At 46.9% G+C, this 12,540-nt stretch overlaps 2 protein-coding genes across 18 annotated transcripts in view; both read left to right on the top strand.

Moving 5' to 3' along the window:
• The window catches only part of SELENOS (selenoprotein S), a 219,340-nt gene that overhangs the window by 102,750 nt on the left and 104,050 nt on the right, over window positions 1-12,540 (top strand). The gene's annotated exons all lie outside the window — the stretch shown is intronic.
• The window catches only part of PCSK6 (proprotein convertase subtilisin/kexin type 6), a 191,290-nt gene that overhangs the window by 102,547 nt on the left and 76,203 nt on the right, over window positions 1-12,540 (top strand). For 10 of the 17 annotated variants that reach the window (XR_012415493.1, XR_012415494.1, XR_012415492.1 and 7 more), the window contains 2 exons: window positions 2,178-2,281; window positions 4,728-4,845. Coding sequence is in view for 10 of the 17 variants with exons in the window: in XM_045396062.3 (XP_045251997.2) it covers window positions 2,178-2,281; window positions 4,728-4,845 (222 nt within the window). In the remaining 7 variants the exon portion in view is untranslated. Of the gene's footprint in view, window positions 1-2,177; window positions 2,282-4,727; window positions 4,846-7,318; window positions 7,397-7,480; window positions 8,821-12,540 lie in introns of those variants that run through there. The other 7 variants (XR_012415496.1, XR_012415495.1, XR_012415497.1 and 4 more) reach the window with 3 other exon arrangements.

The raw sequence follows: 12,540 nt of genomic DNA, 5'->3' as shown, positions 1-12,540 counted from the left end.
ATAAGGTCCCTCAACGACATTGTGCTAAGGGAAGTAAGACAAATCCTGTGTTGTTCCACTTACATGAGGACCTGGAGCCATCAAACTCATAGAGACAGAAAGTAGCATGGTGGCTGTCAGGGGCTGGAGAAGGGGAGCAATGGGGACTGAGTGTCCCATGGGACAGAGTTTCAATTTGGGGGTGGTGAGAAGTTCTGGAGATGGATGTGGCGGTAGCAGAGCAATGTGAGTGTACTTAGTGCTACTGAGCTGTACATTTACAAATGGTTGAAATGGTAAATTTTGTGTTTTATACATCTTCACACACCCATACACAGAGTGGGCCACTAGAGAGATACCTGTGACATCCGAGCAGGCTCCATCGGGGAGGGCGAGGCAGCTGGGCACTTCAGCACTCTCTCTTCTGCGTCCCCAGTCCCCCTCAGCTGCAGCAGCTCCCCCGATTTTACTTTGTCCATGTTCCTAGGGTCATATTCCCTGAGGCAGCACATGTGGCATGGCGTGCATTCCTAGTAAACACGCACCAAAGACAAGCCTGGGGCTTGTGCTTCTGGTCACCTCCATCCCGATGAGCCCTGGGAAGATGGTCTGGAAAGAAAGAGTATGTGTTTGTGATATTAGGGAGTTGAGAGCCTTGGACTCGAGAGATGCTCATTTATTCTTGGTTAATTTTCTGATTGAGTGGAAAGTCCTAGATAGGCATCCATTTAATCGACTAAAAAAGGAATAAGAGATCCATAAGTATTTATCTGTCAAATTGGGGCTGGAACCATGAGCCCATACATCTTTCTTTTCACTCAGCTGTTTGATAGGGCAAAAATACATTCCTTTTATTACTGATCACATGTAGGTGTTATCTTTACCATGTTTAAAAGCAGCCTTGCAGAAAGCTTGTATGTTCAAATATCCAGATTCCATAGCAATTAATACTGATTAGAAGAAAGGAACAATGCTCTTATTTTATACTACTCTCACACTATATTTCATCGAATCCAAGATGCCATAAAGTTGTAAGATGCACCCTTTTTATGTACCACAGAAACCAGAAGTGCTGCCAATTGTACAATACATCCATATCTCTTAGAATTTTTGTAACTATTGAAGAGTTCTTTTAGGCTGAGAGTTATTTAGACCTGAAAATGACACTGTGAATAGACAGGACCAAGTTCAGCACCTCCAGGCAGTGTAACCCATTCCTGGTTGCTGTGGGCAAAGGGGCTTATAAGAGGTATCAGATCATAAGATGGATCTGGATTTCAGAGGTGTTAGAAAAAAAAAAAAAAAAAGGTGGGTCAGGTGTGGTGGATCACACCTGTAATCCTAACACTTTGGGAAGCCAAAGCAGGAGGATTGCTTGAACCCACAAATTTGAGACTAGCCTGGGCAAAATAGCAAGACCTCGTCTCTACAAAAAATGTAAAAATTAGCCAGGTGTGGTGGTGCACACCTGTAGTCCCAGCCACTTGGGAGGCTGAGGTAGGAAGATTGTTTGAGCCCAGAAGGTTGAGGTTGCCGCAAACCAAGATCACACCACAGCACTGCAGCCTGGGTAACAGGGCGAGACCCTGTCTCACACACAAAAAGCAAGGGTGAGCACATATGTCTTAGAATTTTTTAAAAAATCATCTGTGTATTTACTTACATTAGTGGCATGTTATATTCTTTTGATGAAATGTTTCTACTTCCCCAAAGTGAATATCTTATAAATTTAGAATCATATACTAAAATTTTGAATTATTATCTGCAGCCAGTGGGTCCACACAGGATGGAATCTCGGCCAATCATGGTTTGAACGTACTCTTAGGCACTGTAGTATTTGCTTATTATGGTGAAGAATAGCCCCAAGTAGTTGATAAACATTTACTATTATATGTATTTTCAGAATTTCCCATATGGCTCTGTGTAAACTCAAGCAGAGCTTGGCAGCAAGGCTAGGCTTTTAATGCTTATGAATTTTAGGTCACCCATTGAACCTTTTTTCTCCTTGGGATTTAGTTGCTGGAAACTTGTTTACAAAGAGATGGTGAAATAAACCCTTGCCAAGGAATGCAATCCTTAGCCTGAGGGGCTTGCTCAAGTTCAGCCATGGGTCGGCTCCCGACCTCCTACCTCTGAGTGGCTTGTGTTGCTGCTGTTGTTGATCTCTATGGACTCTAGGGTGTGTTGTGTCATTGCAGCGGCCAGTTAACCTGGAGGGACGTCCAGCACCTGCTAGTGAAGACATCCCGGCCGGCCCACCTGAAAGCGAGTGACTGGAAAGTGAACGGCGCGGGTCATAAAGGTGCGGCAATGACATTCTAGTGGACCACTGGGTGATCCTGGAATGTATAGGAAGAGGTGTTATGAATTCCTTAAAAGGAATCTCCAAATAGCATTAATTGTTATTATTAATTGTGTGTCACAAGAGTTTAAACACATGCACAGCTATTTAAGAAAAGTATCCTGGAAGCTCACACTGACATTATGGAAGAACCCTCAGGTCACAAGAGTCTAGGGTCTCCTAAACTTTATAACTTTTGCCACACCTCGACACCACCTATACCAATATTTACTCATAGTTCTCTTTAAGCCAGTAGCAATGATGTATGCCTATAGTCCCAGCTACTAGGGAAGTTGAGGCAGGAGGATTGCCTGAGCCCAGGAATTTGAGTCTAGCCTGGACAACACAGCAGGACTCCATCTCTTAAAACAAAAATTACTGCCCTCACTATTTTTTTTTTTACATAAAGAATTGTATTTTAAAAGGAAGTTCTGGCCGGGCGCGGTGGCTCAAGCCTGTAATCCCAGCACTTTGGGAGGCCGAGACGGGCGGATCACGAGGTCAGAAGATCGAGACCATCCTGGCCTACACGGTGAAACCCCGTCTCTACTAAAAAATACAAAAAACTAGCTGGGCAAGGTAGCAGGCGCCTGTAGTCCCAGCTACTCGGGAGGCTGAGGCAGGAGAATGGCGTAAACCCGGAAAGCGGAGCTTGCAGTGAGCTGAGATCCAGTCACTGCACTCCAACCTGGGCGACAGAGCGAGACTCCTTCTCAAAAAAAAAAAAAAAAGGAAGTTCTACTATATCTAGTTAATCATAGGTTTGATATATAGTTATGTATTTTTTCTAATGTGCATTAAAACAAATCCATAATTATTAAAATAAATGTTGTTTGTTTGTGTGCCACCTAAGGGCAACTTGCATCCTTAGCCCTGAGTAACTCTGTGATTTTGAAACTTGCCTTCAGTTTCCTCATCTGTACAATGAGGACAATGAGATAGTTTTGTAAGTTACTTTCTAACTATAAAACTTCTGTTGGCCAGCCCCTATGTTATAGAAATAAATCATAGGACAGTGGGGCCTCTACCCTCAGCCCAGCCTGGTACAGACCTAGGTACCATGAAATCAACCCGTGGTCAGGGCTTGATTAAACCAACTATCTGCAGCCTTTGAAGCAGGTAATTATAGGACAGTGCCACTGGCTTTGTTTGCCTGACTTCTTTTTTTTCTTTTCTTTTTTTTTTTTTTTTTTTTTGAGACAGAGTCTCGCCTTGTCACCCAAGCTGGAGTGCAATGGCACAATCTCGGCTCACTGCAACCTTTGCCTCCTGTGTTCAAACAATTTTCCTTCAAGTAATCCCTCCTGAGTAGCTGGAATTACAGGTACCCGCCACCATGCCCAGCTAATTTTTGTATTTTTAGTAGAGATGGGGTTTCACCATGTTGGCCAGGCTGATCTCGAATTTCTGACCTCATGATCCACCTGCCTTGGCTTCCCAAAGTGCTGTGATTACAGGCATGAGCCACTGTGCCCGACCTGTGTACCTGACTTCTTATCAGGTATACTGAAAAGTATTTCATTTGGCCATAGTATTTATGTTAGGGAGGAATTTTTGTTTTTTTTTAACTTTTTCTGAAGCTCAGGTCTAACTAATTTGACACCAAGTCTGATACTACTATCTGTAAAATACAGGTCAAGCATAGTTACCCTAAGTGCCAAGGGACATTCCTTTTAATAAGGAGGCCATTGATTGGGCCCAGTTGATCTTCGTTTTGCGGGAATGTTGGTGGTAGTGGTGTGCTGTAACAAGAGCTGACCTACATTTCAATTTTGGCCTAATTAAATAGGAAAATAGATTGTATCTAGTTCTTGACCTTGCCTCTTAAATTAAACTTTGAAAATCCCCTGCCCTGGCCAAATTAAATACTGGACTGGGCCAGTTCGCAAGCCTGTCTCTGTGCTGTGCCATGCTGCTTTCCCGGAACGCTCTGGGAACTCAGCAGGGAAAGAAAATGGCAAAAAAGATAAGCACAGCCTTGTGTTACTGCATTTTGGGCACGTGGTAATTGTGTGAACCAAGAGGTCTCAGATTTTGTTTCTCTTGTCTGGTCTAAGATTCAGGGAGCATAGACGCTGACAAGCCCTTTTAATGTAAAGAAACCTGTCCTTGTCTCAAAAAAAGAGGTCCTAGACCTTCTCAGCACTTCTTCTCTGTACCAAAACGGGACATGCTTCCTGACCCACACTCCTAAATTAAACAGAAGGAGTTGGGTTCAGAGAGAGAGAAGCAGCTGGGACCTTTGAGCAACCCTCAGAGGGACCTGTCCTGCAGCCTGGGACCCCGAGGAGACCTCGAGTGTTATAGTCCATCTGTCCTCCATGGGGCCCAGCACATGCAAGAGCCAGCCTTGCTCCCTTCCTGGGCAAGGCAGGAGAGCCTGGCTCTGACGAGCCTGTCTTTTCAGTTAGCCATTTCTATGGATTTGGTTTGGTGGACGCAGAAGCTCTCGTTGTGGAGGCAAAGAAGTGGACAGCGGTGCCATCGCAGCACATGTGTGTGGCCGCCTCGGACAAGAGACCCAGGTAAGGCTCTGCTGTGTTATCAGTGACTTCTCAGGCATGTGGGTTTGGAGCTGACTCTGCTGTAAGGTGTGGCTGGAAGTGTTTACACATGCATTCTGTGCACATGTGCATGTGCACGGTGCATGCCTGCACATGTCTGCATTTTCTCCTGTGGATCGTACAGCTGGGAAAGGAATCACTTCTTAAGCCACCACTGTTTTGAGGCCTCTTCCCCTTCCGTAGCAGATTGCTCCATGACAGGGGGTCAGTTCCTCAGCCTGATCGTTCAGCCTAGTATTGGAAATTCTTACCCATGTTTAGCATATCAGACCAAGTCAGGGATCTGCTCCTGCCAGAAGGGTGAAATGAGGAGTAGCCGCAAGTGTCCTTTCTGTCACCACCTGCTAGAGGTTGGAGCTGTAGCCCCAGCCCAGCCTAACCAGCCCTGGGAGCCTGCAATGTGAATCCACCTGGCCTGAGCAGGAGCGGCTGGGTCAGCCCCTTCTCTGCTGTGGGTTGTGGGAGTACTGCTTATTATTCACAGTCAAAGCAGCTTTGTGTGGCTTTTATCTGGCCCTGTACAACCTTCTTCAGACTTAAGCACTGGGATTTTTTTAACAAGGCTTGAGCAGAAGGGCCTTGGCTTCATCTCTCTCCCATGAGCAGGGCACACCCAGAATTGCTCTTTGGAGTTTTTCTAAATCTGTTATGTTTGTTCATTGATTGATTGATTGATCGACTGAGACCGAGTTTTGCTCTTGTTGCCCAGGCCAGAGTACAGTGGCATGATCCTGGCTCATTGCAACCTCCGCCTCCTGGGTTCAAGCCATCCTCCCAGCCCCCTGAGTAGCTGGGATTACAGGCTCTCGCCACCACGCCCAGCTAATTTTTTTGTATTTTTAGGAGAGACAAGGTTTTACCATGTTGGCCAGGCTGGTCTGACCTCAGGTGATCCACCCACCTCAGCCTCCCAAAGTGCTGGGATTACAGACATGAGCCACCATGCCTGGCCAAAATTTTTATTTTTAAAAAAAATCAGCCATAAGGTAAATCAGAAAGCAAGAACCCTACCCCACTAGGAGAGGAAATCAGATTATTCCAATTCTGCCATCACAGCGGTTCTTTTAAGGAGAACGGTGTTTCTCTGGGCCTTGTATCTGATACAGAATGGAGTGCATTTTTCCCATAACTACTTGTTCCATTTGGAAAACGTGTGTTTGAAAAAGAAGTGATGCAATGATAAAGAATGGTATGTTGCTTTATCAGCAAATACAGATCACTCTCTAGATGCCTCTTCCTTGAATATGCTTCTACTCTTATAATACACTCTTTTGCCACAAATAGTTGAGGAAAATGTTTCTGGTGGAAGGCTTGCATATGGTAGGAATGCAGAGAGTATGTGTTGGCTGAGCAGCTGGATGAACAGCCACAGAGGGATCTTTTGAAAAATTACCTTTTTCTCCCATGGCTAATTGCACACGGATGGCTGAGGGATCACTCCAGGCCCCAACAGTCAGCCGGCCACCCGACAAGCCTCAGTCTTGACTTCTTAAGGCATCAATTTCTCTGAGGAGCCTTAGACTGTCAAATTTGAAAAAAGGGGGAGAGTCTCTGAGATAAAGGAGGTTGTGCCTTCTCTGTCTTTGTTGGAAAATGCCTGCGGCCTGGACCCTCAAAGGCTAGGTGAGGGAGGTGGGCTCCTGGGTCTGGTTGCTGACCCAGGGGCTGCCCTCTGCCCCGGCGCCTCCGCCGGTGTCCCCGTCAGGGCGGCTCCTGAATGAAGCATTCTTCTCCTGCCAGAAATCGTTTTAAGATGGCAGAGTGGTGCCTAGGTGGCGAGTGGTTGTTTTTATTTTTATTTTATTTTGTTTTTTAAGTGAAAGCACACGGAGTCTAGACAGCACGGGTTGAGGGAACCCGCCGTAACATACAGTGTAACATTGTTCCTGTCCTTTGAGGAAAGTAAGGACCCTCCAAACTCCAAGAGAGGAGAAGAATCAGACTTCTGTTTCTAAAGAAAAGTCATCTTTACCTTTAGCAGTTTCAGACTCTTTCTGGAATATTCAGCCAGCCTACCGTCTCACACCGCTTGCTTATCAAACCACTTGCTTAAGTCCGTAACGTGGTTGTTGCAGAGGACATAAGGGTCTCCAGAGAGAGTGGCGTTACCAAGCAGAGTTTGATGCCTCACATCCACCGGTGGGTCTCCCCTCCTGGCAGGGAGCTCCAGCCAGCTCTGCCCCTGAACCTGCCTGCCTGCCTGCCTGTCGGGGTCATCTGCACCTGAGCTGCGAATATCCCCACGGCTATGCAAGTTTTCCCCATCAGGGTTCCCAGCTGCTAGGATCACGTGGCTGAAAATGAAAAGGAAGTGTTCCCACACAGCCATTTTCCCATCTTCTTCTAACTGCCCCCTCTCCACGCACATTTCTGGGTCCAGCTGTCTACTCTCTTGGCCTCATTCTGGTTTCTTCCTCTCATGGTGGAATCCTAGGACTTTCTGAATGTCCTGAACCTGCCCTCAGCTGCTTCCCGTGGTGAAGAGCAGAACAAGAGGGAAGACAGAGAAGGGGTGTGTATGCCTCTTTATACACCCATGTCTTGTGCATCTGTGTGCACTGCGTGGGATATGGTGACTGTCTTTTCTCTTGAACAGGAGAGGATGCTACCCTGGTGTGACCAAAGGTCAGACAACTGTGTTCAGTGGATGTTAAGTACAGGAGTCCTCTAGATGGGTCATATGTCCACACCTGCCAGGTTTATGGTAATGTCACCCATGGTCCTGAGGGAGAGGGGCTGGGGTGTTCACATGTCCACCCCTCTGGTCACGCACAGGGGCAGGAACGAATATCCCGGGCACCTCTCTCTACCCCCAGCCCTGGGCTGGGATGTGATCATGGTTCAGGGAGACTGTCCTCGTGGCAAAGACTGACAGGAAGAGCCAAATGGGCCACCCCTTCTGCACATCCCTCCTGTGCACCCAGCCTGTGCTCCCAGACTAGCATCGCATCCAGTGCCCCCAGATGACTGCACAGAGCTCGTGCCTCATCAGCCATGGTGTCCCCCTGCTGAGCTGCTGTCTCCATCGCTGCCCCAGTGGCTGGCATCACAGCCCCTGCCTGCCCCTGAGTCACGCTCAGGCCCAAAGGCACAGAAAGGCCATCAGCACAGCACAGTGAGGGCTGCAGAGGAAGGAGCTGGGGCCATGATGCCAGACCCACCAGATGCAGTCCCTTCAGGAGGCAGCTCCGTCACTTAAAAAAAGGCCATCTATGGTGTGAAAAGGACTAGCCAAAAGGGGACCCCAAGTGATACTCTGGCATTTCTCATCTGGACATTGCACATTTGGGGACTGTGGGGTTTGAGCCTGTCTCTGTCTGGATCCACCTGAAAGATAAGAAGAAGTCCCTGGAAGGGTGGAGAAAATGAGGAGAGAGGGGACCTCAGGTAGGGCTGGGCCTGGGTGAGAATCAAGGAGCCAGGCCCCCTGCTCCGAGGCACCATGGGATTGTGCTTGGCAGTCTCTTTACTGCCTGGTGTTTACCCTCCCCTAGAACAATCTGAGCCCCAGAACCGAGGTAGTGATGTCTGAACCACCTCTGTAGGAGCCCACATGGGGTAGGGCCCATCATAGGCAGCTTTCAGGAAATGCTAAATCTACATGCAGAGGCAAGAGGAAATCACTTGAACTGAATGACAGCTACTGTTAGCAAAAGCTAGTGTCCTCCAAGATAGCACTGGATGAAAGTGCAAGCTGTGCCTGGGCCTCTGTTGTGATCATCAAACTCGTAGACCAGAGGCATGTGACCTACTCCTGGGCACAAATGGTTTCCATCTGTTTAGAACCTTTGTCAATTAAACAAAGGTACATAGGATCAGTACATAGGATCATGACCAGTGGCATCTGCCTGTGCAAAATGATTTTAAAATCTGTGTGTATTAAATAGAGGGATAAAGTTGATATTTTTATAGCTTTTCTTTCAATGAAAAAGAAAATTAAGCTTAGTATTATTCCAACGAATGAAATAGAGGCCCAAATATTAAATATTCTATTTAACTCTTGATTTTTCTAGCCAGTACTTCTGTCACTGCTTTGAAAATCCAGGCACCTGGGAAACAATTTGTGATATGCATGACTCCCACCTCCATGCTGGGAAGACCACAACAACAGGGTCTTTTAAGCCAACACAAAGCAATAAGAACTTACCTGCACATCTTTAGTTTTTGCTGGTTTAGAAGGTTACTGTCCAGACAGAGCTTACAGTTTAGTTTGGCCTGGCTTTTAAAGAACTCTCTCACACACTCACACCCACACAAGACACTTCAGACCCGAAAGCCAATGCATTGCTTTGACTATCAAGGATTATCTGTAAAGCAGATAATCTTTTTATAGATGTTCAGGAATTAACTCTGGATTATCCACATATTACCTACTTTTCTGGAATTTCGTTAAACTAGACTGCATATGGTGGTCATTTTAAAACAACTCTATTTATAAAGACATATGGCTGTGGATGAGAGATAATGGATTGTGATTATAAAGGCACTTACTGTGTGCCAGGCATTGCTCTAAGCACTTTACATAAAAATCCCCAATAAACATACGAGGTTATAGTGCTATCTTTATCCCCATTTTATAGAGGAAGAAATGGAGGCACAAAGGAGTTAGGAACTTAGGCCCAGAGTTGGGGTGCTGCAGGGTTGAACTGCTACCGCAGGCTGCTTGTCTCCAGAGTCCACCTTGCCCCTCTCAGTAGGAACTCAGGCAATACCGAGCCAAGTAGAGCAACCTGCCCACCCGTTAGAAGACCTCACTTCCTTGACTTCTGTGCCAGGAGCTAGCTGGGCATACCACCTGCAGGGATGATAAAGTACCCTGACCCTGGCTGCCTAGAGGTTCCTCCAGCCTTGGCCAGGTGCCAGTGCCTAAGAGCACAGCTGCTGGTGGCTCAACTGCGGCAGGTCAGCTAGGCAAGCAGGTGAGGCCAGGAGCCCAGCGGTCTGATGGAGTGCCTGTGTGGATCAGACACAGGTCAGCCCAGCTCCCTGCTGTACTCAAGCACACAGCCTGATTTGACATCTTTTTAGGAAGCCAAAAGCCCTTCCCTTCTTTGAGTTGTCTCAGAACTATGCAGATTTCTGCCACTCTCACATCCCCTCCTCACCTTACCCAGCCTCTCCCTCCAGGGCATTTGACCTCTGTGCATACCTGAGTACCACAGGAGGCCCTTACTTCTGGTTTCTCCTCTTGGGCCATTGTTATATACAGCATACCTGGGTATCCTCAGAAAACCTGTGGTGCTGTGCAGTCCTGCCCTGGGGGTAACCATACTGGGCCCACAACATTTTTCCTGCCTCCTGGTACCCCTTGTAGCTGCGAGCAAACTTAACCAGCTGGCTGTGTTCCTGCAGCCCTTGCCCTTCCTGGCTTAGTTTTGAAGCAAACTTGTTTCCCCCAGATTGTAAAGGTTACTTAGTTCTAAAATTAGGATTTGAATTTGAATACAGTTGATTCTCCCTATTCATAGTACTGTTCTACAAAGTCACCACGAACACTGAATTAGCAAATACTGAAGCATTGTTCCTAGGAGAGATACAGGGTTAAGTTCCTGTGAGCCTCTGGTCACATTTTTGCCAGCCTATCAATACAGACCCTGTTTTATGTGTATGTGTTTAAAGGCAGCTTATTTAACATAGATTATTTATTCATTAACTTCAGACTCACAGATGACAGCACTAGCCCTCATTGCTGGAACAAAGCTTGTCTTACACATATGTTTTCTCCTTAAGGCACATCTCAGCTTTCTCATGCTTAGTGATACTAGACAGTGCTTCAGCACTGCACTTGGGGCCATTTCAAACAGTGAATTCACCAACAGAAAAGCACAGAGCTAGGCATGGTGGTTTGCACCTGTAGTCCCAGCTACTTGGGAGGCTGAGGTGGGAGGATCACTTGAGCCCAGGAGTTCAAGGCTCTAGTGAGCTAGGATTGCACCATTGTACTCCAGCTTGGGTGACAGAGTGAGACCCTGTCTCTAAAGAACAAAAAACAGCACCAAACTGTGAAAAATGTGGCACTAAATACACTGTGAAACAGACACTTGTTTTTATTTGAGATGGAGTCTTACTCCGTTACCCAGGCTGGAATGCAGTGGCGTGATCTCGGCTCACTGCAACCTCCGCCTCCCAGGTTCAAGCAATGGTCTTGCCTCATCCTCCTGAGTAGCTGGGATGATAGGCACATGCCACCACACCTGGCTAATTTTGTATTTTTAGTAGAGATGGGCTTTCGCCATGTTGGCCAGGCTGGTCTCAAACTCCTGACCTCCAGTGATCTACCCACCTCAGCCTCTCAAAGTTCTGGGATTACAGCCGTGAGCCACCACACCTGGCTGGAAATGGACACTTGTTTACGGTATGAGAGCTGCACCAACAGGCAATGTTGCCTTGTTGGACCTCAGCTGGGAGTGTGCTTGTTGAGGGTAAGACTCATATCTTACCACTCTGCACACATCTGATACACGTGACACCAAAGTGCCACAAGTGTTGGTTTGGGGGATACAAATAAATGTTAGCCACTAGGTGAATATGCAAATACAGCATCTGTGAGTAATGAGGATTGACTGTATATTTTATTGTCTTTTTTACTCCCCTTCAGGTTGAATTGTAGACTGTTAGAATTGGAAGGCATCTTTAAAGCCAGCTAATTCAGTCCCCTCATTTAATATAGAAGAAAAAGTATGCTATAAATTTAAGCATTACATATTAAAGCACCTTATGGCCCAATTAATTGTGGACAGCATTGTGTAAGTTAATGTACTGGATTAGCTTTTTTTTTTTTAGTTAAATTTTATTTCTCGCCTAAGTGATGTGCTATGGTTTGATCATCAAACGTAATTTTGGCTAGGCGCAGTGACTCACGCCTGTAATCCCAGCACTTTGGGAGGCCGAGACCAGTGGATCTTCTAAGGTCAGGAGTTCGAGACCAGCCTGGCCAACATGGGGAAACCCTGTCTCTATTAAAAATACAAAAATACAAAAATTGGCCAGGCATGGTGGCGCGGGCCTGTAATCCCAGCTACTCAGGAGTCTGAGGCAGGTGAATTGCTTGAACCCAGGAGGCAGAGGTTACAGTGAGCCGAGGTCGCCCCACTGCACTCCAGCCTGGGGACAGAGTGAGACTCCATCTCAAAAAAAAAAAAAAAGTAATTTCATCTGAGGAAAATTCTCAGGCTGAACCCATATGAATAAGGAAGCCCATAGATAGAATGAAGCAGCTTACCTCAGAGCCTAAAGGCCATCTTGTTGAAAGCATGCATCCTGGAACACAGGTCTGAGAAGTGACTTAGAAGCCTCTTGCCACCCTCACAAAGGCACTCTGTGCCCTCCGACAGACCTGCTGGCTTTCCTATTGCTTTATTTAGCAAGTCTGTCCCAATTAACTCTTGCCGCTCCACTCACTCCCATTAGCAAGTCTGTGAAAGGGTTTGCTGGGTGACCTTCTGCTGTAATGGGCCTCAGTTCTTTAGCCTCTCCTCCCCAAGCCAAGTGCCAGCGCAGCAGCTGGAAGGATGCTGCCAACTCCTGATTCTGGAGAGTCTCTCAACATGGCCCTAGAACAGTCATGGGCCCAGTGAGGAACAAAACAAGTGCTTTGTGCAAGGATCCGGGTTGGCCCGGGAAGCCAAGCTGGGGAGAGGGCTTCAAGGAGGGCTT

This window comes from Macaca fascicularis, chromosome 7 (assembly GCF_037993035.2).
Source record: "Macaca fascicularis isolate 582-1 chromosome 7, T2T-MFA8v1.1".
NCBI classification, from domain to species: Eukaryota; Metazoa; Chordata; class Mammalia; order Primates; family Cercopithecidae; genus Macaca; species Macaca fascicularis.
This window is presented reverse-complemented; position numbering and strand designations above follow the sequence as displayed.